Source organism: Barbus barbus (genome assembly GCF_936440315.1).
Source record: "Barbus barbus genome assembly, chromosome: 10".
Lineage (NCBI taxonomy): Eukaryota > Metazoa > Chordata > Actinopteri > Cypriniformes > Cyprinidae > Barbus > Barbus barbus.
Genome location: NC_136738.1, coordinates 26,716,135 through 26,740,210, shown reverse-complemented (window position 1 = coordinate 26,740,210; position 24,076 = coordinate 26,716,135). Strand labels below are relative to the sequence as shown.

At 35.4% G+C, this 24,076-nt stretch overlaps 1 protein-coding gene across 2 annotated transcripts; it reads left to right on the top strand.

Moving 5' to 3' along the window:
• The first annotated feature begins 3,714 nt into the window (after positions 1-3,714).
• Positions 3,715-23,861, top strand: LOC306875739 (tissue factor pathway inhibitor-like). Of its 2 annotated transcripts, none has more exons than XM_079426450.1 (8): positions 3,715-3,902; positions 14,512-14,715; positions 19,642-19,812; positions 20,985-21,071; positions 21,313-21,381; positions 22,621-22,707; positions 23,287-23,466; positions 23,663-23,861. In XM_079426450.1, exons 1-8 carry the CDS (start codon positions 3,803-3,805, stop codon positions 23,728-23,730), a joined length of 966 nt encoding a protein of 321 aa, XP_079282576.1. In that variant the 5' UTR covers positions 3,715-3,802; the 3' UTR covers positions 23,731-23,861. The 2 variants fall into 2 exon arrangements, with proteins under 2 accessions (XP_079282576.1, XP_079282577.1); XM_079426451.1 differs by having other exon boundaries at positions 3,755-3,902; positions 14,515-14,715.
• Positions 23,862-24,076: the final 215 nt, after the last annotated feature.

The following is a 24,076-nucleotide window of genomic DNA, read 5'->3' as shown; positions in this document are numbered from 1 at the left end:
TCTGTCATTTACTTTTTTTTATTATTATTATTAAGTTTTGAATGAGATGTCATGTAGTTCTAGTTTCATGAGATCCATTTCTTCTTCTTCGTCTTCTTTTTGGAATATGGGGTGCTTTTATGAGCTATATAGAAAACTGACTTTCATTCCATGGTGAGTAAATGATTGCATTTTCATTTTTGGGTGAACTATTCCTTTATATCAGAATGAAAGGTCAAACATACATTGTGATATTTTCTAAGATTAACCTTGCAAATACATTATCATACAAATGTTTGCATCTGTCTCAAAATAATGTTCATCGACAGTGAGTCAGCAAGTTATTTAACCTTCCTATACCAGTCGCTTTACAGTTTTCACCAAACTAAAAACATTCCGGTCTCAGTGCTCTGACTTTTGTGTGTGTGTGTGTGTAAATGTATTGCATATTGAGATGTAACCTAAGTTGCCCACAGGTATACTGTGACATTAAATGATTGCAGAGGAAGCGTATTATAACCAGCGCAAATAATATAATGACCTTCAGTCGCTGAGAGGTGATTCTCTCATTCAATATCAAATAGCAACCCTGTGTTATAATAACAAATACAATTAATCACAATCTTCCACTATTAATATTCGCATTTACATGTGTGCTAAATTAGTACATTTTCTATATCTTGACATAGATGTGATGTAATTGCTACCAAGGAATTTCAATGTGGTTTGCAGGTTGGGAAATAATAATAATCTCTGTCTTTCAAGTGTATCATCTGTTCTTTTGACTGTTGTTCTAAGTAAAAAGTAAAAGTGGTCAATTTTTTATGAATGGAAGGTATGTTGTAATACTGAAGGGCTTTTAAGGATTTGGGAGGTTATTTTGACCTAGCTTTTATATGAAGATTATGCCGTGAAAGAAAATAGTGTGGATGTACAGGTGGAAAATTAAATGTGAGTCATTTGAAGGCTCATTCTAATGGGGCAATTTCCGACTGTTTCCTTAAAAAAGCTACTTTTTCTAACAGGCTGACTTAAGGAAAACAATTTTAAACAGGATGTCTACAAGTTTCACTTGACTTGGTACATTTCTTGGAGTAAACGGTTCAAGTTATTGGCTGCAGATTAATTGTATGTGGCCTTGCAGGTTGATATTCAAGGTAATCACCACCATAAATGCATAATGGACTGTAATTCTCCATCTGTTTCCAGGCAACATCGGCCAGCACAACACAGGGGAATGAGAGCTCGTCTGCCCCAATCATATTTTCTACCCAGTCTTCACAATAAACACCAATCTGTGGGACCCATCTGAGATGAACGAGGATATATTCACAAAGACATTATCTAGGCTACACAAACCGCCCAGAATGTTTCAAGCCTCTCAACTGTATATTAATAACAGAGAGTGAGGTCACTTCCACTAAAAACATAATGTTTTTTCATCTGTCTATATATATGTATCTATCTGACCAAGTACATGTATGCATTGCATATCTATCATGTTAAGTTGTGTTGTTCTGTAATATCCTGAGAGAGGTTTCTGAGACTGTAAAGCATAAATCACATCTGTAAATTTGTCATCTTTGCATTGAGATATTATGAGAGCCGTATACAATTTCATGAGGCATAAGGGTCTGAACTGAAATAGCACATTATGCTCTGTCGCATGGAATATTTTGATACACATTTTTCGAGGGTGATGAAAAAAAATGCAGGGTTTGTGGTATCCTGGGAAACAAGGCCAAAGGAAATTTTCCACTTCTCCAGTTTAGAATAAACCCTAAAACATGTATATGTGCAGTTATAACATTAAGGAGTTTAACAATAGAAATAACTTTTGTATCCAAATATAGTATAGTTGAAAAACTAATAAACATTACAAAAGCACATACAAAATTGTATACACATATATACATATGTGTGTGTGTGTGTGTGTGTGTACTGTATATAGGCTACACTAATTACTGTTCAAACTTGCTTAATGTGACCACATGAAGCACATTACCCAAGAAAAACTGTTAATGCATTTTGCATGTTGCCTTTTTATTTAGTAAACCTTACACTTCAAATAGTGTTAACAGTTGAGGAAGAAGAAGGTGTGAAATAGAAATAAAGAAAGAAAGAGGTTGGTATTAAGGTCACCAAATCATACCCAGATCAGACACATTATAAAAACTCTAGTTCACTTAAATAAAACACAAAATGAAAATACTAAGGCCTGAAGCAACAAATAAACATGCTGATTTGGAACGCTGTCTGTTTATTAGTTCTAACCATGTCTGGAGTTAGTGAACACAGACTTGCTGAGACAGGCAGAAAAAAACAGACCTGGCAACCAAAACAAAACAGACTCCTTGCTTCCTTACTGCTCAGATAATGTGCAGATAAAACACAGAACAGAATTACACTTTTAGCTCTTTGCCTTAAATACACACAAATCACATCCCATTTTACAAACAACCACACAGAAGTTTTAATTTTTTAGATTTGACTTTTTTCTAACCATCCCTTTAAAGCTTTTCCCATCTTTAATCTTCACACATGATATCCCCCCCACTGCTGAATAAAAACTCTGGCCATAAAAATCCATTTAGCGAGCTCTAGGAGATTGCCCCTGGACATCACTGCAACATTTGCACCTACTTTTTCTTTTTTTGCTTGTGCCCCTGTGGATTTAAGTGTCTAAGTTTCATTAATACTTCCTCTAAAGGTGAATCATCATTCCTCTAAAGATAGATACAGACCATCTATTCAAAAGGGCAGGCAAAAGCAGTGAGTCACTACAAATCCAGTTCCAGTAAGCTGAGTGTTATGGACGCAATCAGGAGTTTAACATGACAAATCAGGAATAAGAAGGAAAGTGATGTAAAAATGAATAGAAATGTGTTTTCCAGAAAACATCCTTTTTTCGCAAACCAGAGACTTTTGATTTGTGAACCAGTGCTCTTTTTTGATTGAACCTTAGTACCTTTTTACAATATAGGTCTGAATGATTCGTTGGCAAATCAGCCTTAATTTGAATGTTAACACATTTTGTTATGAAGACTGGTTCGCTACCTTGAATGACTCTTATGAGCCGGATCATTTTAGAGAATCAATACTTACAGTGCGACCAGGGTAGTTCGATTCCCAAATGAATGACTCTTCTGAGTCGGTTCCTTATAAGTGAACACATACATACACAGCGACCAGCTTAGCTTGATTCCCAAACGAATGACTCGTATGAGTCGAATCTTTCTAGAACGGAACTACAAATTGTTACTTTGCATGTCCGCCTCGAAATAAATAAAGAATAAACCGATCGTGACACTTAAATAAGTTACTGACTATATATATAATATCTTGGAGATACACATGCGTTTTGCTGTAATCAGTGTTATTTGAATAAAAAAGCATAAGGAAGTGAATAAATGAATTATTACCACTTATTTAGGGATATAGGAGGATTTAGTGATACATAGGAGAAATTTGATGACATTATATGCTGCCTCATTAAAAGTAGGCTAGCTAATGTTTGTTTATGAATTGATAGGCTATTCTGGAGTCTGGAAATGATATAATTTAGCAAAAGACTAGGCTTTTCTGGGCAGATATCTACAATAGGGAATTGCATTTCTTTCTGTAAACGACTTTTTCCCTCAAACGAAGTAAAAGAATCGGAATCTTTAAAGGGAATCAGAATAATACTTTAGAACACGACGGGTCGGTCCCCCGGAAGTACGTGACACGGACTACCCCGCAGTCAATGAATACTTGGAGAAGTTGACTATTTGAAGCCACAAACTAAACTACAGCGTACTTACTACTCCACTTAACTCGTGTGATGGCCTCTGCTGCTGGAATGGCTCCATTACTGAGCTGGTCATGTAGACTGCTGCTTCTATTGCCTCTTGTTGGAATATGTTTCACAAAATTCGCAAGAGGTGAGATAGTATTCTTTTTTTCTAATTATAATTTTATTACATCACTCTCACAAAGGTGGCGTGAATATGCACTTCTAGAAGTTCTAAAACTGTTCACGAACAGAAGACAATTATACTTGTTGATTTAAATACAGTAATGAAAGTATAATATCTTATTTGCGGTCAGAGCTTAAAGCGTATCCTAACACGACTACTGCAAGGAAATTAGACGATATTGACATTGACAAGTGTTTAGGGGAGCTACAGCTACTTTGAAGGTAACGTGACAGATGAAGTTTATATTTTAGATCACGGGTTATATGTAAAGATTGTAGAAATGCACACTAAATACTAAGTTGCTTACTGCGTCCCGCCAGTGTCTGGTGGCTCAAAGGTTTCAGCTGAACTTTGATTAAATTCAAAACAAACTTCAGATTTTTGTCAACAAGGGCTGTGTGCTTTGCAGCCGCAATTTCTAAGCGAGATGAAACTCAAAGATTGAAAGGATTTAGGGTCGTTAAAATGAGCATTTTCTGCCACTTTTGTTCCGTTTGGTCTGCTGTAATAAATATGGGAAGATGACTTTTTAATTTTTGGGAACTGGAATTTAATTTAACTTGCTATAATCCCTGCAATGCAAACAAACGTGTAGTAGATTGTTTGGCTATAGTTTTTGCCTGTGATAATGTAATGCATTTTCTATTATTTAATATTATTAAAAGACGAAAATGTACCTAAATGGAATTTTACATGTTCTTAGTTTATTTATAGTTGAGAAAATCGGATAAAATTAGAAGAACAAAATAAGTGATTTATATATAAAAGTGGTATTGCTCAACCTGCTTATTGCCACCAATTAGTTCATTTTTATGTAATTCATTCAGACCACAATCAGTGTCAGACCTTTTATTATTGTTATTATAATTATTATTACAAATATTGCCTCTTAATAAAAACTAAATATTTATAAAAACTCGTTTTGTGGTTATATAATTTTGTAACCATATGTAAACACCCATTTATGTCACATGTTTCATTTAAATCAGTTTATTAGTTCTCAGTCTGAACAATTATGGCTGTAACCTGTAATAATATATCAATGTTAAATACAAAAGCATCTGTAAATAATATCATATTTGTATTTTCTTCCCACTTCCAGTAGCATTTTTCCACCAAGCCCTTGTTAATTCTTTGACCCTGACTACAACCAATTTAATTCCATCATATACAATTCTGATATTTACAGAGACAGATCTTATCATGGTTAGGATATCATATCAGTAAGATGTGATTGCTTGGTTGTTAATGTAATATTTTCTCAGCACCCACCCCTTGGAGCCATAGCTCTTTAATAAGTTACACATGGAAAGCGCTTACGCTGAAGAAATGATTTTGTTCCTTTTGGCTGCAGTCCAAGCATTGTGAACTTTTAGACCTGCTTAACTGCACCAATCGATATGCTGGCTCTCTATCCTCCATAAATCTCTTTAGGGTCGTTTTGAATGCGTGGAGGTCACAATCTCAACTCAACACTGTTGCTGTTATGATGAAAGGATTTGTTTTAATTAAATGATCTTTAAAAATAGATTGGTGTACGTATGGATGCGATGAAATATTAATACTGCAGAACTCTGGCTTGTGCATATGGTAATGTTCTAAAATCTGCCGGATTGACACTACTTGCTCAATCTTCTTTAGGTAGATTTTACTTTGACTCCTTATTTGAAAGAAGATGCTTCTTTCCTCTGAAGACTACAGTGTGATTAAATATGATTTATAAACCTCTTATATAAACCTCTTGATTGAGTGCCATATCCATGTAAGTTCTCTGACTTTGTATTTGTGATTAGTCCAAAACATGATGGCTAATATTCTTTTTTTTATTTGGGTTTATTGTAAATTAAATTAAATTAAATTAAATTAAATTAAATTAAATTAAATTAAATTAAATTAAATTTAATTTAATTTAATTTAATTTAATTTAATTTAACATATATTATATATTTGACAAAACGCAAAAAAAAAAAAAAAAAAAAAAAAAACATAATTATTGGCTGTTTACTTTGCTGTTTTCACCTGGCACCAGTGCATAGAAATAGAAGTTTAATTTCTTTCAAAGATTCTGTCTCATATGCACTTCAAAATATAGAAGGAAGCGTAAGAGATGTTCCTTTCTGTAAACAATGGGCCTGTACTCTAGGTTGTGAAGCTCACATAAAGAGACATTCACTCTCGCCAGATGCGACCTCCATTCTCAAGATGCTGCAATGCAGAGATCAGGCTTCTGATATGGAGTGACAGTTTGTGAACAAGTGATTTATTAGTAACCTTTTCGATGAACAAACATGTAATGAATTCTCGTTATTCTAACAACATAACTGACAGTATTATGAATATTATATGACAAAGGTTACGTAAATTAACACATTCTGCAGGATTTTATATTTGTTTATATATTAGAATCACTCTCAGCCTCACAAAGTATGTTGTTGGCTTGGAACATTTGCTTGGACATTATGGCTACTTCACATTAATTTTCATCAAGAAATTTTGCTGAACCCTGCAAAGCCATCCTAGGCTGCAAGACACATAATCCTCACAAATTTTTTCTTTCTGGGTTAAATATACCACTATTAGTCATGCCTCATTGAATGAGTCATTAGAGGAAGGCTTGTCTGAGCTGATAGCTCTATCTTTTTCCTGAGGTCTGACCCTTTTTCAAGACAAATGGCTTATTTCCATTTGTTTGCTGAGACACTTCGCAGAATTGCACAAAGCTCCTCCCTTAACAGGACTTTTGAATGGTCCCCATTTTTTGAAAGTGCCATTTCTAAAGTTCCAATGAAACATCAGGAGAGGTCAGCGAGAAGTGTGCTCTCTTGATTAAACTTCGACAGAGACTGTAATTGCATCTGTCATTCCTTACACATTTACTCTGAAGAGGAATCCATGCAAGACTGATAGCATTAAATATATGGTTAAACATGCAATGGATTCTAAAATGTGCTCATATAGCAGCTGTATTGCTCAAACATAGTATAAAAGGACAACGATATATACAGTAACTACCCAGGGTCCTTGTGTGGGCTGTGAAAATCTGGGTGAACTTAAGGGCGCCTACACACTTTTATACTGTGTCAGTGATGTGAATACATTGATATCAGTAGCGTGTCATGAAAGCATATAAACACAAGGGTTTTTATGAAAGTGACAAAACAATTAGCCTACAAGAATGTCAGGGAGGCAGGTATAGCTGTGTATTCCCGCTTGATTTCAACTTGCTGTGTTTAAAAGCAAGTGAATGACACAATTTTACTGTGTACATTACTTGTATCGACTACTGTCATGATGCTTTTGTGCTCACATGATGAGGTTTCTTTTTTTTGTGTATGTCACATTTGGAACTTTTGGAATTTTTATAAACTTGGTACCCGATCTGGTACCCATCCACTTTCATGATGGTCGGGAAAAGCATGAGCATTCTTCAGAATTTATACTTTTGTGATCCTGAGGAAAGTCAGGAAGGTTTGAAATGACAATGATGGTGGGAAAATTATGACCTTTATTTATTTATTTATTTATTGTTAGTTAGTTTTTAAACTAATTTTCTAAAAACTGCATTCAAATCAGTATGTACACTAAAATAACTGTCATTGGTTGTTTAAATGAAAGGCTAACATAACATTTTTTATTATCAAATCATTTGGGAGAGATTTAAGGCATAATGTATGACATATGTGTATTTGTAATTGTAAGAATAAAATAAATTGTAATAGTAAAACTTTTTTTGTCCTTGTAAATGTAATTGAGTAAAAATACAAGTATTCGACCCCAGAGGGTTAACATAACTCAGTTAAAGTACAGATTCCCCAAAATAATACTTAAGAGTATATAGTAGTGAACTACTATTAGTCAAATACTTGATAAATACTATAAACCTCAGCCTTTAAAAAATATTTTATCGATTCTATTCATCAGATGAATTCCTCGTGTGTAACGCCCTGAGACGGCTGTTCAGTGAGAATTATCATCAGGCCCACATTGAATTTGTGCCCACAGAGCTCCACGGAAAGCTTAGTAGATTTGAACAGAACTGGAACATACGCAACAAGCCCACACTTTGTTTCCATATTGGGCGAATTTGATAAAGAATTCCAATTTTTTTTTTTTTTAAATCAGCACATAAAATGAACAAAAAAGGTCTGCTGATTCTGTCTGGACCTGCTGGGCCATATACTGTATCAAATGTTCCACAGTGACTCTTCTCGTTGAGATGACATCATTGCTTTGCTTTGATTACAAACTACCTTAGCAGTAGGGTTGAGTCAAGGCACGTTCTGACATTGTTCTTTGTCTGCTTTTTAAAGGATCATAAAGGAACTGTGTTAAGACTACGTTATTGCAAATAACCCTCTAGGCTGTTTGTTACTCATAGCAATATAGTACGGTTGAGTAGTTTTAACACTGGATGGGTTTTGCATGCAAAATACTCTAGATTAACATCAAAAGTACTCATGCGGGCTATATATATATTTTTTATTTATTTTTTTGCTTTTGCTGTGTTTTTAAAATGGAGAAAGGACTTCTTTGTGGCAGGATCATATTTTTCCTCCATGCCGAAGTCAATTCTGCAGGGATCAAAACAGTTATAGAAGGACGCTGTGTTTAATGCTTGAAGTCTTCTCATTTACATGCTTTTAAAAGCGTGTGTGCTATGTGTTTATGTGTATGTCTGCCTTCAGCCATCTGTATCAAATTTCAAAATATATAGAAAAATAACCAAAGTTCCTTTAAGGCAAGTCAGTATACTTGGAAACCATGTTAGCAACACCCCCAGCAGCTATTTTCTATCGCAATAGGCATGCAAGTGCAGGTCCTATCTACTTGAATGTGGAAATGCTTGAATGTGGAAACTGTCATATTGTGATTTCTTCCATTAAAGGAATAGTTCACCCAAAGATGTACTCACCCTCAGGCCATCCAAGATGTAGATGAGTTTGTTTGTTGCATGGTAAAATATATATTTCAGATTCATTATTAGAAATATTATAAGGGGACAGATCAATTAAAGGAATAGTTCACGCAAAATTGAAAATTTGCTGAAAATATCACTTACCCTCAGGCCATCCAGTAGATGAGTTTGTTTCTTCATCTGAACAGATCTGGAGAAATTTAGCATTTCATCACTTGCTCACCAGTGGATCCTCTGCAGTGAATGGGTGCCGTCAGACAGAGTTGATGAAAGCAGATAAAAGCACTACACCAGTCCAGTCAATTCACATCTTGTGAAGTAAATAAAGCATGTTCGTAATAAACAAATATATCACCAAGACATTTTTAAATTCAAACCACTCTTTCTCTAGTGAAAAAGGTCAAATGCCTTAATGATGGATCGTGACATGTACACAGCTTTCTGCTTCATAAGATGTTAATTGATGGACTGGAGTTGTGTGGATTACATGTGGATTATTGTGATGTTTTTATCAGCTGTTTGGCACCCATTCACTGCAAAGGATCCACTGATAAAGTGATGTAATGCTAAATTTCTCAGAATCTGTTCCGATGAAGAAACACACTTATCTACATCTTGGATGGCCTGAGGGTGAGTGAATTTTCAGTTTTGGGTGAACTGTTTCTTTAATTTATCTGATTTATCTGTTTGATTTATCCCTTGCGACATCTTCGATAACAGTTATGAAACTAAACTATACTTTTACCATGCAACATCTTGCACCCTTGCGCTTAAAAGTGCCAAAGGCATGTCTAAATTCTTGCTTTGACTTAGTTGAACAATGTCGCCAAGAGTATGAACTCGTTTCATGACACTGTTCCCATGGTAAGAATTATTGTGAAAAAACAGTCAGAAGGTCTCCCAGTTTGTCGAGACCTTGTTTGATCTGTTGCATTAACTCATCAGATAATGACACCAAACTTAGAACTGCACCGAGGTTTCTCTCTTCAAACTCTATTGCACTGACATTTCGAGCACTAGAATGGTATTCATGCATGCATAGACAAATATTGGATCTCATCTTCCCTCTGACCTTGAAAGCTTTTGTACCATGATTGATGACATTTCACGACTACATTGTGTTTTTCAAGGATAATCAGTGTCATTCAGGGAATAGTCTACACTCCCCAATAGTTTGCGGTGGGAAATATTTTTTATTACAGTAGGATTTTTGGACCATTTGTAGTCTAGCAGAGGCTATCAGAACATTTTTAATAGTTTTCATTATGTGGAGATAGATTACTTACATTATGTAATAGTGGACGAGTTTTCTACTGCCTGTACTTGTTTTATGTATAGCTTAGCTAGTAGTAAAGAAAAATTACTCTCCTGCTTCTTAGAATATTCTCTTGAGAAAATTATTTTCCAAACCTCATTTTAAAGAGAGTTACGCCATGCATTTAGAGTTGTAAAAAACCAACCTGGTCTCATAAAAATACGTACCTCTGGGTATTTTTCTGCAAGAATGTTTTAAGTACCTTACTGCACGTTTTGCCGCAGTTTCAAAGAGAAATGTCCACTGAGTGGCTCTAAAAGACGGGTTCAATACGTGAACCCTGGCATGTTTTTATTACGTTGATATAGGTACGTATTGCGGAACTCCGTACTCCGTGAACAAACCTACCGTCTATGAAAATCCATCGATACGAAGCTGGATATGTGTGATGCTAACATTCAAAAGCATCTATTTTCAAATATCCTAGCATAAGTAATTGTGCGAAAATTACGCTTTATTAATCGAAACTCTGTAAATTTGGTTCAAAAGGAATAAAAGGCATCGGAGTTTTACTGCCTCTAGTGATCATTTCTTTTGGAAACTGCAGTGATATGTACTTATTGGTACGTATTTCGCATCTCGCAAAAAAGTGCCCCAGGTACGTTTATGCCATTAGACCAAGTAGTAAAAAACAGATTGTATGACTACCCTATTGCCATTTCTATAAAATATGTTTACATTGTTTAGTTTAAGATTCTTAATTTGGTAAAACGTCATGTAATAATGCACACTATTATTTAAAATATACACATAAAAGTTGCATCATTTTATTTAAATTAGTCTTACAATATACAGTGTGTTATGCTTGAATACCAATTTACAGAAGTAAATAAATATAACAAAGATACTACCTGAATTAAAATGTTTTTAAATTACAATCACATTTTTATTCTATAATATTCTATAATACACATCTATAATATTTTATTGTCTAGGTCTCCTTGAAAAGGTAGATGTAGATAATCCAGAGCTCCTTGGTGCTTAGTTTATGTAGTCATACATAAAAAAAGATACCATATAAAGAGGACAGAATTATGAGAGAGGGTCAAAGTTAATCACCCGTAGTGGTTTGAATGTAACATCACACCGTGAATAGTTAAAAATGTATTTCCATTGTAGACACCATATATCAGAGGACTGAACAAGCAATTGACTGAAAGTGTGTGTAAATATCCTTGTACAATACCAATCTGTATTCAATATGAGGCCTTTAAACCATGCTGATTTATTTGCCCTGTATGTATTCCTACCTGCACACGTTAACGTCAACTGCCTCGTGGTGCTTAATGGGAGATCAGTACTCTCAATATCCCATTTTCTGTATTGTGTACAGACTTATTGCAGAAAGAGATAGAGATCAACCAGTTATGCCTTTTACCTTAGGCGGTTAACTTGCTATACAGCACAGCACACAATGCTGTGGGATATTTTTCCCCTCTAAGCCTTATGTTTAATGTATGTCCACATCAGGTGTCCCATATGGTTGAACAGACCGATGACCACACACTCATTTAAAGAGCCAGAATCTTCTCATGCAGTCAGTTGCAGACCTGACAATGATTAATTGGGGTGTACAGGATTATTTGCTTCGGTGAGCCCTGCACTGCAAACCTCAGATAATTGCACCAGGTGAGAAGCGAGGAGGATTTTCTGTCCCGCATGAGTTTCATGGGATCCGACACGACAAGGTTTACTAGGTCACCCATTGTTGTTATCTGTGAACGGTAGTAGAATAAACAAGTTCTGACCTATCTGGGATTTAAAGGTGTTGCAGCCATTGCTGGAGAGGAGGATTTTGTAGACAAAGTCGATCTGCAATGCCACCGGTAAACAGGCCTAGACATGGATCAAGCCTGGAAGCCTGACAATAGTAAAGCAAATAAGTCAGAACTTTACTTTTACAAGACAATGCACAGCATAATTAACAACAACAAAAAACACCTTTATAGATTTCTCTGTTTTTTCCCCCTTTTTTTCTTAACATACTTTCTCCTATCCCAGTCAGGGTTCGAAATGAATTATTTACTTGGTAGCACTGGTGCTCCCAACTTGAAAAAGTTAGGAGCACCAGCAAACTTTTTAGGAGCGCCCACCGAAAATTAAAGGTCAACGTCAGCCTGGAATACACTACATGATTTTTGTCCCAATTTTCCACCGATTTACAGTCTGGAGAAGTTGATGCTAGTTCCAGAACCAGTCGGGAGATTTGAGTTGACAAATTCCATAGAAAATCGCTTAGAGTATGATGGAAGTTGTGTATTCCAGCTTTTAGTAAGTTTCTGTCACTTGTGTTACCAAACACCAATCCACATTGAATGTTTGATTGTTGAAGTTTTTAATTGGTGGGATGTTGACCAATAGTTTGATTATTGTGTAAGGCCATGTTGCAATATTTATCAAGATAACCAGGCTGTCTTGCCCTTCCCTCTCATTACAGTTTGATCTTACATGATGGTATATATACACAGTATATACTGTATATGTGCCCATGGACTTTAGACTGTATGCTGACTAAATCAGATAATCCGAAATATGACTCAGACTGGTAGAATCATACCCTCATACTATAAAACCTCACCTTCTGTGACTACTCTCTAACACACATTTGTATTTCTATCAGTAATATTACTTCTGACAAATGGACAGTTCTTAATATGTCACAATAAAAAGGGGCTGGTTATAAAACTGACTCACTGGTTACTAATTTACAGATGACAAATACTTTGCCACTTATCCTTATAGTGTCATTGTGCTGACGATGTTATTAATCATTGCATTGTTGCTCATGTAAATAATAGCAAACCTTGAGCAAAAATGACATGTTGACACCTGTAAACAGATATTTATTTACATGCATTGCGCTTTCGGTCTGACTGAGAGTTCCTGAATGTTTTACTCTCTTCAGATACTGACCGATGAGCTAAATTCCACCTTGTGATAAAATCAACACTTCTCTTTCGTGACGGGTATAAAACAAACAAGGGCTGAGTCTCAACATGGGGCAACCTGCCCGAGCTCGGCATCGGCAATGAGTCTGGCAAAGCACCAGTTTTGGGTTGTTCTGACCACTATCCAAATCGAGGTGAATCCAAGCAGAACAGAAAATTCATGCTGGGCTAAAAAAGCATCTGGCAATTGAAATTTTAACAGCCAGATCTGTTTTTTCCATTATAGACATACGTTTTTTTGGGGGGGAAGTCTGCAGGTCCAGGTATTGTCTGTGTTAGGATACACTGAAATAGCTTGTTTAAATAGTACATTTAAAAATAGCTCAATTGTAAAGGAAGTACACAAAATTTGTCTTAAAAGAGCTGCTGTGTCCATGGAAATTAAGAAAAGTCCTCTCTGCAATTTTGGCTCACATAATTAATGTAATTATCTTGTTCAGATTTTTTATTTTTTTTTATCATCGTAATGGTTGATGATTAGAAAGAAAATAATAATAAAAAAAAATCCTGAAGAAGGCTCTAGTTTCTCAAGCTACATATGACAATGTGCAGGACTTTTTAAAATATTTTTATGTATTATATACATTTACATATATACATATTCTTCTCTGCATTAAATAATGATGCAAATAAGAATATTGATGCTTTAGTTATTTTTCTGCAATGGCAACCCCATCAAGATGTATGCTATGGGGTGTGTGTTTCCTGCTTTTGTGCCGGCGATAATTTTATCCAGAGCATGTGGAATACCTCTCTCCAACCCGAGGGCAGTGTGGAGAGAGTATTTCAGAGTGGAGAGCTTTGGGGAGATGAACATCATGATTTGACAGGATAAGTGATCCAACCGCCTGCAGGATGTTGTCACTCAAGTCCAAGACCATCTGTTACTTTAGTCTGTGGCACTTTGGATTCAGTCCTTGTTGTTTGTACAGGAAGGACTGCAGAGTTCACTTTTCCCAGAATGCTCTTAGAACAAACGAATACGGTTGGTTCTTGGTTGGGATTAAGAACCTATTCCTGGGGAAAATAAAAAAAACGATTTGATTTAAAGCATTCAAATTTACATTCAAGAAAGAGTGCTTTATCTTCCTCGTTGGCTTGAGAGTGGGAAAGTGTAGGAGGTTCATCCTGATTTAACCAAGCGTTAAACACCAAGGGCAAAGCTGTCAGATCCCTCAAATCTACGGACTGTCAAGTCAATGAGACCTCTTTGAGAAAATGCTCTAGCTCTATTAAAAGTAGGTGTGTAGTATCTTTCCAGTGCCAGCAAGCTCTTTCACCCCCTACAAAGCCTTAGGTGAGAGCTTATAGTTATATAGGCTTAAATTTACCACGCAGAGTTTTGTGAATTATGTCCGAAGCAAATTATAACTTCTGGCTTCCTTCCACCCTCAGCAGATGGAGTGAGGTCTGAACTCCATATATTCCATCACTCATGCGCCCTGAAGAAAGACGAAGGGCCGTGCAAGGCAATAAAGGACAGGTTCTACTTTGACATTGACACAGGTCGCTGTGAACCCTTTGAATATGGAGGTTGCCAAGGCAATGCTAACAATTTCGAGACCCGGCAGGAGTGTGAGGAAATGTGTCTTGTGAAAGGTAAGGCAATATTTACCTGACTTGTGCTCTTTTATGACAAACAAAAACAAATATGACTGTTTTTTTTCTGAAAATGTTGGAACTTTTGTAAAATGACCTTTAGATTCAATGCATCTTTCGGAATGAGGATGTGTCCTTTGTGTTAGCCAATTCCATTTTCGCTCAGTATATTGGATGGCCTGACCTAGACTCATGTGTCATGACAGTATTCCACACACCCATGCTACAAACAGCAATCCAGATAAGCATGTCTTGGGTAAAGTAAAAGCAAAGATCACTAATATAGTATTAGGCAATAAGTTATGAGAGACTGTGCTATATTGTAAGTCAGAGCTAAGGAGCGTTTTAGGCTCAGTGTGCAGCAGTGTATTTACTCACAATATTTCAAGGTCTTGAGGGATTTACTGCTTTTATGAAACAACCACTGCATAACAAAAATTATTTGGGAAGTAGATTATTTTAATAAGCAAATTCATTAAGTACACGTACAATGAGTTCCGAAAGTCTGAAAGTACTAGTGAAAGTGCTTCTGTTTTGCATATTTCTACCAGTTTTGTTACTGTAAACTAACACTGAAACTTTTAAAAAATATTTTTTGACATAAAATAAAATGTAAATATTAAATAAAGCGAAATAAAAATGTATTAACGCTATATAGGCATATTAAAAAAAAATATTAAAATGACAAAAGCACACAACAAAATTACATAAAGCTAATATAAAAATAAATACTAACTCAAAATAATTAATGTATAATAATTAATAATATACTGTCATGGTATATAAACAATAATAACATACGATAGTAAAATACATTTAATCAAATTCAATCTTTTTTTGCTATCAGCATAACAACTTGAGTGAACATATGATATAATAATATAATATGAATTTAAAAATGTCTTTGTTTTCCTTTTTTAATTTTACAAATAAAATGTTGTTTTAAGTTTTTTTTTAGATGTTATGTCATAGTTTTAGACCCCAGTAAAGTCACTGACATGTAAACAATAACAGCACATTAGTCTATGGGTGCAGCTCTGTAATGTGGGTGTTGTACGTCATATTTGTACTTTACAACGGCTGGAATGCTGTATTGACCAATCAGCATCCAAAACTACTTTTTGTTTTATAACCATAGAAATAACACGCATTCCACCATATACTTTTATGTGAAGAGTTCACCATGAGGGAGTCGTTCCCAACGCCTCATTAACAGCCCATAAAAAACAATAATGTGATGCATTGGTATGGTACTGCAATTATGGATCAGTTTAGACTCAGCAAGTATAATTATAACATATTACTTTAGAGGGCATGACAGATACTTAAAAAAACAAGATCAGCAGAACAGGTGTTTTGTTCAGAAAACCTCCATGCTTTTAAACAGACATTAGATAGCCATACATGGAATAATGCATGTTTTGTAGCCCTTCAAAGCAAAGCTTTGATGAATACAAAGAAGTCTAATGCAAGGAAAAGAAAACAAGCCAAATATTACATTGTTTCTTCTTCAATATTGGCCTTAAGTTAGTATATAAAAGCAGAAATGGAAATTACTTGAGGTCGCTGAGTCAAATTCATGGCAGCAAGCCAAAGCTGAGATGAGAGGGATGAAAGATACCATTTATGCAATCTGATTATTTCTACAAGAATAATTCTACAAGGAACTCTTGGTCCTTTTCCTAATAAAACGAGGACAATGTGCAGTTCACAGTAAAGTCAGACCACATTGGATTATTTACAGCACTTTACTTTACAGCACTGGTTGGGTGAGTCATATCTCATTACGCTTTCCAGTGGGGGTCAGTGTGATTTGGACAGGGCCCTGCAACGTCGCCTCCTGTGAGAGGTCATCATAATAATCAGCACAAAACAGACTGTTTCATGTGACTGCTAAACAAGCCTCAATCCCATCACAGCCACAGAGTGGGGAAAACAGAAACTTTGCGGCTCATTTGGACAAACACCTCCAAGGACATGAGCTCTCGTAAATGCCTGCGAAGTATTGCCAAAGATCCCCCATGGAGGCAGAAGAGGAAATTGACTGCTGTGTTTGGATTCATTTCTTCTGCACTCTTTACCACATGCCCCTGATTATTTGCAGCTCTGCCAAGTCAGTTTCTAATTTCTGCGGCCACCAAACTTGCTTTTTCTAGTAATAGAAGGAGCATTTAACCCTTTAAACATAACAACCCTTCTAACACAGCATCTGGTCTTCAATGAACCAAAGAGGGGTTATGTCACACTCCTCTTGGTCAATGCTCTGATGTTACTGCCTGCTACATTCGTTAAAAAAAAAAAAAAAAAAAAAAAGTCCAAAAGGGCTTTTATTTGTAACAATGCTATGGAACAACCATTTTGGAATTTTGGGTCCCCAAAGAACCTTTCAGTGATTAATCAGTTTTTAAAATAACCATTTTCTTTTTTTCTAAAAAGCCCTTTTTCCACTAAAAAGAACATTTTGTGTAAAGGAAAGGTTCCATAGTCTTAAAAGGGGGGTTTCCAAAAGGGGGGTTTCACCGCGATGCCATAGAAAAAACATTTTTGGGGGGAACATGTCAGTGAAAAGAACCTTTTTTGTATTAGAGTGAAGAACAGTTGAATAATCTTGTGTTATGGAAAGGTTCCATGGATGTTTAAGTTTCTTAATAGAACAATCAATGCCAATGCTTCTCTATTTTAAGAGTGCATGGTTGAAGGTTCTTCATGAACCACAGGTACCAATAACATTCTTCTTGAAATGACTCAAGACAGACCTTTTTATGTGCATATCTCAATCATAACCCCTTTTTATAAAAAAATCTCCTCTTCCTCTTTGTTTTCTCTGCACTGTAACTGCATTGCAGTACTGTGAGTATTTTTGGCTCTTGATTGTCATGTTCCTAATTTGTTAGTCACTTTGGATACAAGCATCTTAAATGAAAAAGCAACAAATTAAAATTCATGCACTTAAAATTCAGATTCAAATGGAATTAGTATATGGAACAAACATCAGATAATAAACCAAAATGAATGACAAATGTCTCCATCTAGTGAATCAAATCATCAGTGCACTTTAAAGAGTGGTTTGTTTGTGTGTTTGTATGTAAAGTATGAGACAGAGAAAGAGACAGATCAATTGGGAGAGAGAGATCATTTTCTAAATCTTTTCCCCCCCTAGAAATTCAGTTTCTTTAGAAATATTTTGTTTTAAATGTTGATATGTTTTGAGATGTTTTGTCCCATACGTGTATTTTTGTGCCTCTGCTGGTAATAGATGGAATTGCAATTTGTTTGTTTGAGTCAATTAGTTCTATTATGTGTTATGAGAGCTATCCATATAGCATGTACATTCATCTCAATGGGAGTTGCTCAGCTGGTGCAGAACCTACTTGAAAGTAGCTGTCTTGCTGCCATCTTTTTTAATGAGCACTCAGTTAAACATATTGCCATATTAAGTCCTGTCCTTGTGAGTAAATCATACATGGAATGAGAGACTGTAGCCTGGCATCAAGACAATCTCCTTACCTAAAAAGCACCCAAGAGGCTGTTCAGTTGAACAGCACTTTTGAATTATTAATTTTGGTAAGTGTTTTAGATGCATCCCATCTACACTTCTGCTAGAAGTCTAAGTATGTTGACTACAACCATTTAAAACTGCATAATTCATTTGTAGCATTTCAGTTCAGTTAATTTAATTCCATTTATTAAGTGTCCTTGTGAATGTGAACTTTTGATCAATGCTGTATGTGAGTGGTCATTTGCTAAGCTTAATTAGCATTCGTCTACCGCTCTCGGTCAGGACGAATGTCTGGGATGTAGAGTATCAGAACCCAGTAATGTAGTGAGTTTAGCTGCAACCTGATGAATTCTCCCACTTTATCATGTACAACAAAGTGTGGAAACTGTGTAAGAGCTTGACGTATGTTATTATCTGTCATTTTGCATGCAAGTTTGGTCAAAGTCAGCAGTTTTTGAATGACTGGGATGACCCAGCAAATAAAATCTGACGGCAATGTTATCTTAAATTTCATTTTAGAGTGAAATACACCTTTATGTTATCATTTATTTTGAAGGAAAAAAAAAGATATGCTGTCATGTAAAAGTTGGTGAGCTTCATTGTTGCTTTGGCCCTGTTTACTTTCATTGTATGGACCAAAAGCAGTTTTATTTTCAGAGTTTTTGTCCTGACCTTAATCACTTTCAAGCAGTAAGTGAGAATGCAATTAACATTGCTTTATATCCAAAAGCAGCAACTGGCTCTAATCCGTATGGTCACTTTGTGACATTTATGATCAGGTTAGTGCGACTCATCGTTCCTCGTAAATCCGATTTATCCGAAAGAAGAGAGAAAAACAAAATACCCTGATGATTCCTCTCAGCTGATTGGATTAAAGCTGCCTTTCTCCATGATGAATGACCACTTAAGTGAAATATTTTAATTAGCAATGGCCATAAATAAATTCTGCATTACAGGACAAAAACGTGGCAGGAAATTAAGTAATTTTTTTAATCTGTGGAATTTTGGAATCCAGCCATTAATTTATCAACAGGGCATGTGCTGTAGATGGAACTAGAATATATAAATCACTCCAGCCTGTCTGTGGCTCATGGCCAGGATGTTTGTTAAGGGGACAGTAGTTCTGCTGAAAGCCGCTGCTTTACAATTCAATTCCAATATTTGTCTAGTTGTAATTCTTGCATAAAAATGCACAAAAAAGTGATCTAACTCCTTACCCTGAACTGTAAAATTAAAGAATAGTTCACCCCAAAATGGAAAATTCCCATGGAAATCTCCCCCCTCCCCTATATATGATATTTCAAAGCATGAAAAAAAAAATAACACTTTTAATTTATGCTCATGTCTACAGTTGATGAAAAAGAAACTCTAAATAAAGAATTACATGATTTATGGTCTGCCCAATCTTTTTCCTTATTTCTTTTTAGAGGATAAGAGTCCATGCCATCTGGAGGATGAGCCGGGGCCGTGTCGAGGACTGGTGCCTCGTTATTATTTTGATTGCAAGAGCCAGGAATGCAAGCGATTCTTTTATGGAGGCTGCTTTGGGAATGCCAACAACTTCAAGACCATAAAAGAATGCCATGACAGATGTCTACGTATGTACCAGCAACATAATATTTCTCTTCTCTGCAATTTTCAATAATGACATATTGTTTTTATACAAGCCCCATGATTAAAGTCATCTGCATGACAAAGGTTACAGCCCTTTTGTATTCTGATCTCAATAACCTTCATTCCATAGTGCAATTAGCACTTTTAATTCAGCCCATTGTAATTCCATCCACATTCTGTTTTTTAGCAGTAATTTGAACAGCCAGGGTCAGTGCAGAACTGCAAATGTAGAAAATTTCTCAGCACATTTAGTGCTAAAGGGGTCATATCATTACGAATCAAATTATCCTTGAAGGATAAGGCGGTTAAAACTATCCTGGACCCAACAGCAAACAGACAGCATGTGTGTGTTAGAGCAGCACTGTGTCCAATTTCACATGTGAAGAGGGCATTTACACAGATGTCTTAAAGGGACAGCAGCCTGTTAAAGGTCAGAGAGAAGGTGAAACCCAATTTGGGGGGGCAAACAAATAATCCTTGACTAAAACTATAGTTGTAGATGACTATTCGACATACAGTACCACAGATGCTACAGAGATATATAAGCTTATTAAAATTACTTATAAAATTGAATAAAAATGATTGCAGACTTTTATAACAATTAGTTTTTCAAAGTTGTAATTAACAATTAAAATCTCACATTAAATTCAATGTTACTTGCTGTTTCTTTATAACTGTTTGTGAAATTTACTTGCACCTTCTGAGTGAAAATTGTTTCTACACTATTTTTTTTAAGTAAAATTAAAATTAAATGAAAGTGAAATTAATGACTACTAAACTAAAATGAAATACACAAAAATATATTTGTAAAATACATTAACAAATTTGCATTGCTTTAACCGTTCCCTGCAGATCCCACCTTATCACACACCACGATTGGTTGATTGTGTACAATTGCCTGCATGCATATTGGTCAAACTACTTTTCAGTCATTCTTTTCAGCAAGTATGAAAACAAAGCCAAAACCCAGACATTTTAGGCAGTTTAGAAATTCTAGCCAGGACATGACTGGGAAAAAAGGAGGTCATAACTTGGAAACTTGGAAAAACAGAAAGACAGGAAACATGTTAATAGTGCTACCTGAGAGAAAAAGACTCCTCTGTTACAAGAGGACAACAAATATGATCATATTTTTCATTTTCTTTCCTCTTTTTAGCTGCCTCAAACCACATGGAAAAAAATGTTCCATTAAAGCCAGAGGAAGAAGCAGCCAATCCCAAAACAGAACTTCTCACCAAACATGGTGAGATGAGTCACACATCCTGCTTGTTGATAATATCAGAAAACCTTTTTATTTGTACCCTGATATTTTCAGAGTTATCTGTACTTAAAGGTGTGCTTAGCCATTTTTTTGTTTGTTTTGGATTTTTGTTGCACCTTTTAACACACATGCAGCATCACACAAAAACAAAAGTTTTGTAGAAATACCATTAATAGCTTTTATATGAATCATATTTGTTGTTTGTGTGTTTGGTCATTTTTAGTTGAATCTCCATTGAATGCATCGCATTTGCCACTGCAGAAAATGTTCCAACCATCTGCACAGGAAGCAGGTGAGAGTCACACATCTCACACACGTGTACAAACACACACACAGGCAGAGGGTTCTAGACAGCTGTGTCTTCGTGTCAGACAGTCTGTTTGTCTGAGTCCAGAGGGCAGCGTGGCAGCCATTTTTTTCTGCCTCCTCCTGCTTATTTTGACAGTTAAGAGCTGCTCTCTGCTCCACAGCCCCAGGGCACATGACATCCTTGGCACACAGATTGCACAGAAATCCAAGTCAAATATGTGATTTTGTAATATTAATACTCAGTTTTGAAATGTAAAATAACTGAATATCAGTTTTTGTAATTGCAAGTATATTTTGTTGCGTTAAATGACCTCTTCTTGGGATTTGGGCTCTTGAGGGGAATTGCAAACAAACTATTAAACACTTGCAATTTTCCATATTTACATGTTTATCATGTGTTAATGGGAGCTATACATATTACTCCACATTTGCCTCTTCTTGCCTTAATCACAATGGTTTATAGTAAGTGATGTTCACCATCCTGTCAGCGTTCTGTTTTACTAATTTATCACTGGCAATTTACTTTCTGGGTTAAAAGTAACTGCAAATGAATTGCAATAATTGCTTTTGGGTTAAAAGGGTGACTTGGATGCACAAAAGCTCTGTGGTTCCACTGATGGGCAATGCTTAGATTTTACTGCCATCTAGTGGATCAAGTATGTAAAGTCAGGTTGAGTTTGTCATTCCAGCTAGAACGAATAGAGTGCTGCTGCAATGATGATGCATTTTTATAGTCCAACCCAGAAGTTAGCATCAACCTGGTTTCTAAACCTAAGTTATAAATGAAACACAGTCACATGACTTAAGTGTCAGCACCACTACTCTTCCGACAACTCCTTCAGTCTTTATTTAAAAAGAAAAAAAAAATCCCAAGAGCATGATTATAAACACATTGAGGCTGTAAAAGCAGATGGGTGATTAACCAGAGGTGCTATATACCCATCTCCACCCCCTGATCCCTAAACATACCAACCTCCACCCCTAGATGTGGATCCAACCACGCCCCTTGGATCTTGTGGGCTGCAGCGAGCCCTACTTGGACATTTTAAGCAATTGAGAAATCCTAGCCAGGACATGACTGGGGAAAAAGGAGGTTATTCCAAGCATTAAACATGGAAAAACAGAAAGACAGGAAACATGTTAATAGTGCTACCTGAGAGAAAAAGACTCCTCTGTAACAAGATGACAACAAATATGATCATATTTTTCATTTTCTTTTTAGCTGCCTCAAACCACATGGAACACAATGCTCCATTAATGCCAGAGGAAGAAGGAACGAAACCCAAAACAGAACTTCTCACCAAACATGGTGAGATGAGTCACACATCCTTCTTGCTGATAATATCAAAAATGAATCTTAAACTAATATAAAATGACATTGATGTAGCATTTGGATAATATTTATACAACGTCAAAGAAAAAAAAATTCATAATGTGTAACACTTTACCTGTTCACATCCTATACAGTGGAATAAAATATGCTGAATAATCAATAAATAAGAAATGATAGGGATCAGATGTGATTATTATAATATGTACATACTGTACATTGCAATACAATTACAGTATTTGGTACTTGGTTGCAAAGAGACATGAAAAGTGGTTAGTTAATTGTTTGTGTAGCAGAAAAAACAAAAAATTATATAGCTGCTTGTGATCATGTATCTATACGTTTTTATTTTATAATATATATATATATATATATATATATATATATATATATATATATATATATATATAAACAAACAATCTTACACTCTATATTGTTTTATGTGGAAGACAGGAAAAATGTATGCACTGAAATACTCATTATATTTCATTAAAAATTACTTGGATAATTTATTTTTAACTGCTACTGATATTGCGACCTATTGTTATTGTATTTCAGAGTTCAATCCCCCAGAATTCTGCTCGAGTCCAGTTGATAAGGGCGATTGTGATGGCTCTGTGAGGAGATATGTTTACAACCCCAGGACTGAGAGATGCCAGATGTTTCGTTACAGTGGTTGTGGAGGCAACAAAAACAACTTTTTCCACAAGAGACACTGCATGAAAATGTGCATGAAAGGTGTGTTTTCTGCAGCCCTTGCTTACTTTAGAGGGTTTGATATTATAATTGAGGAGAACTGCGCAGTTTAGTGTCAATAATGATGATGCATTCTCAAACATACAACTTGGGTTCCATTAGACTGGACCACAAGAAAAGTGAAGCAGGAAAATTTGTGTCTTTGTTGATTCTGTATGTTCAATGTTTTCTCTTTCAGATCACAGCCGGAGGAAGCAAATACGGATAAAGACGAAGAACTCCAATATCTTATTCCGATCTGTCTAGGGAGACATATACAGTATTTTTCATGATACCAAATCCTAAACCACTCTATAGAGAGGAAATAAGAGAAAATAAGAAACAGCAGCATATAGTACCTCTCTGACCCACAAACTGTCCTCATGTATATAATTATCACAGTTCATGGATTTTAATCTGGGGTTCATATATAAAGACATTCTATGTATTTTAAATGTAAAACATAATCTCACACTCTATATTGTTTTATGGGGTAGAAAAGACATTTATTAAAATGCTCATTACATTTAATAAAAAATTACTATATGTATATATATATATATATATATATATATATATATATATATATATATATATATATATATATAATTAT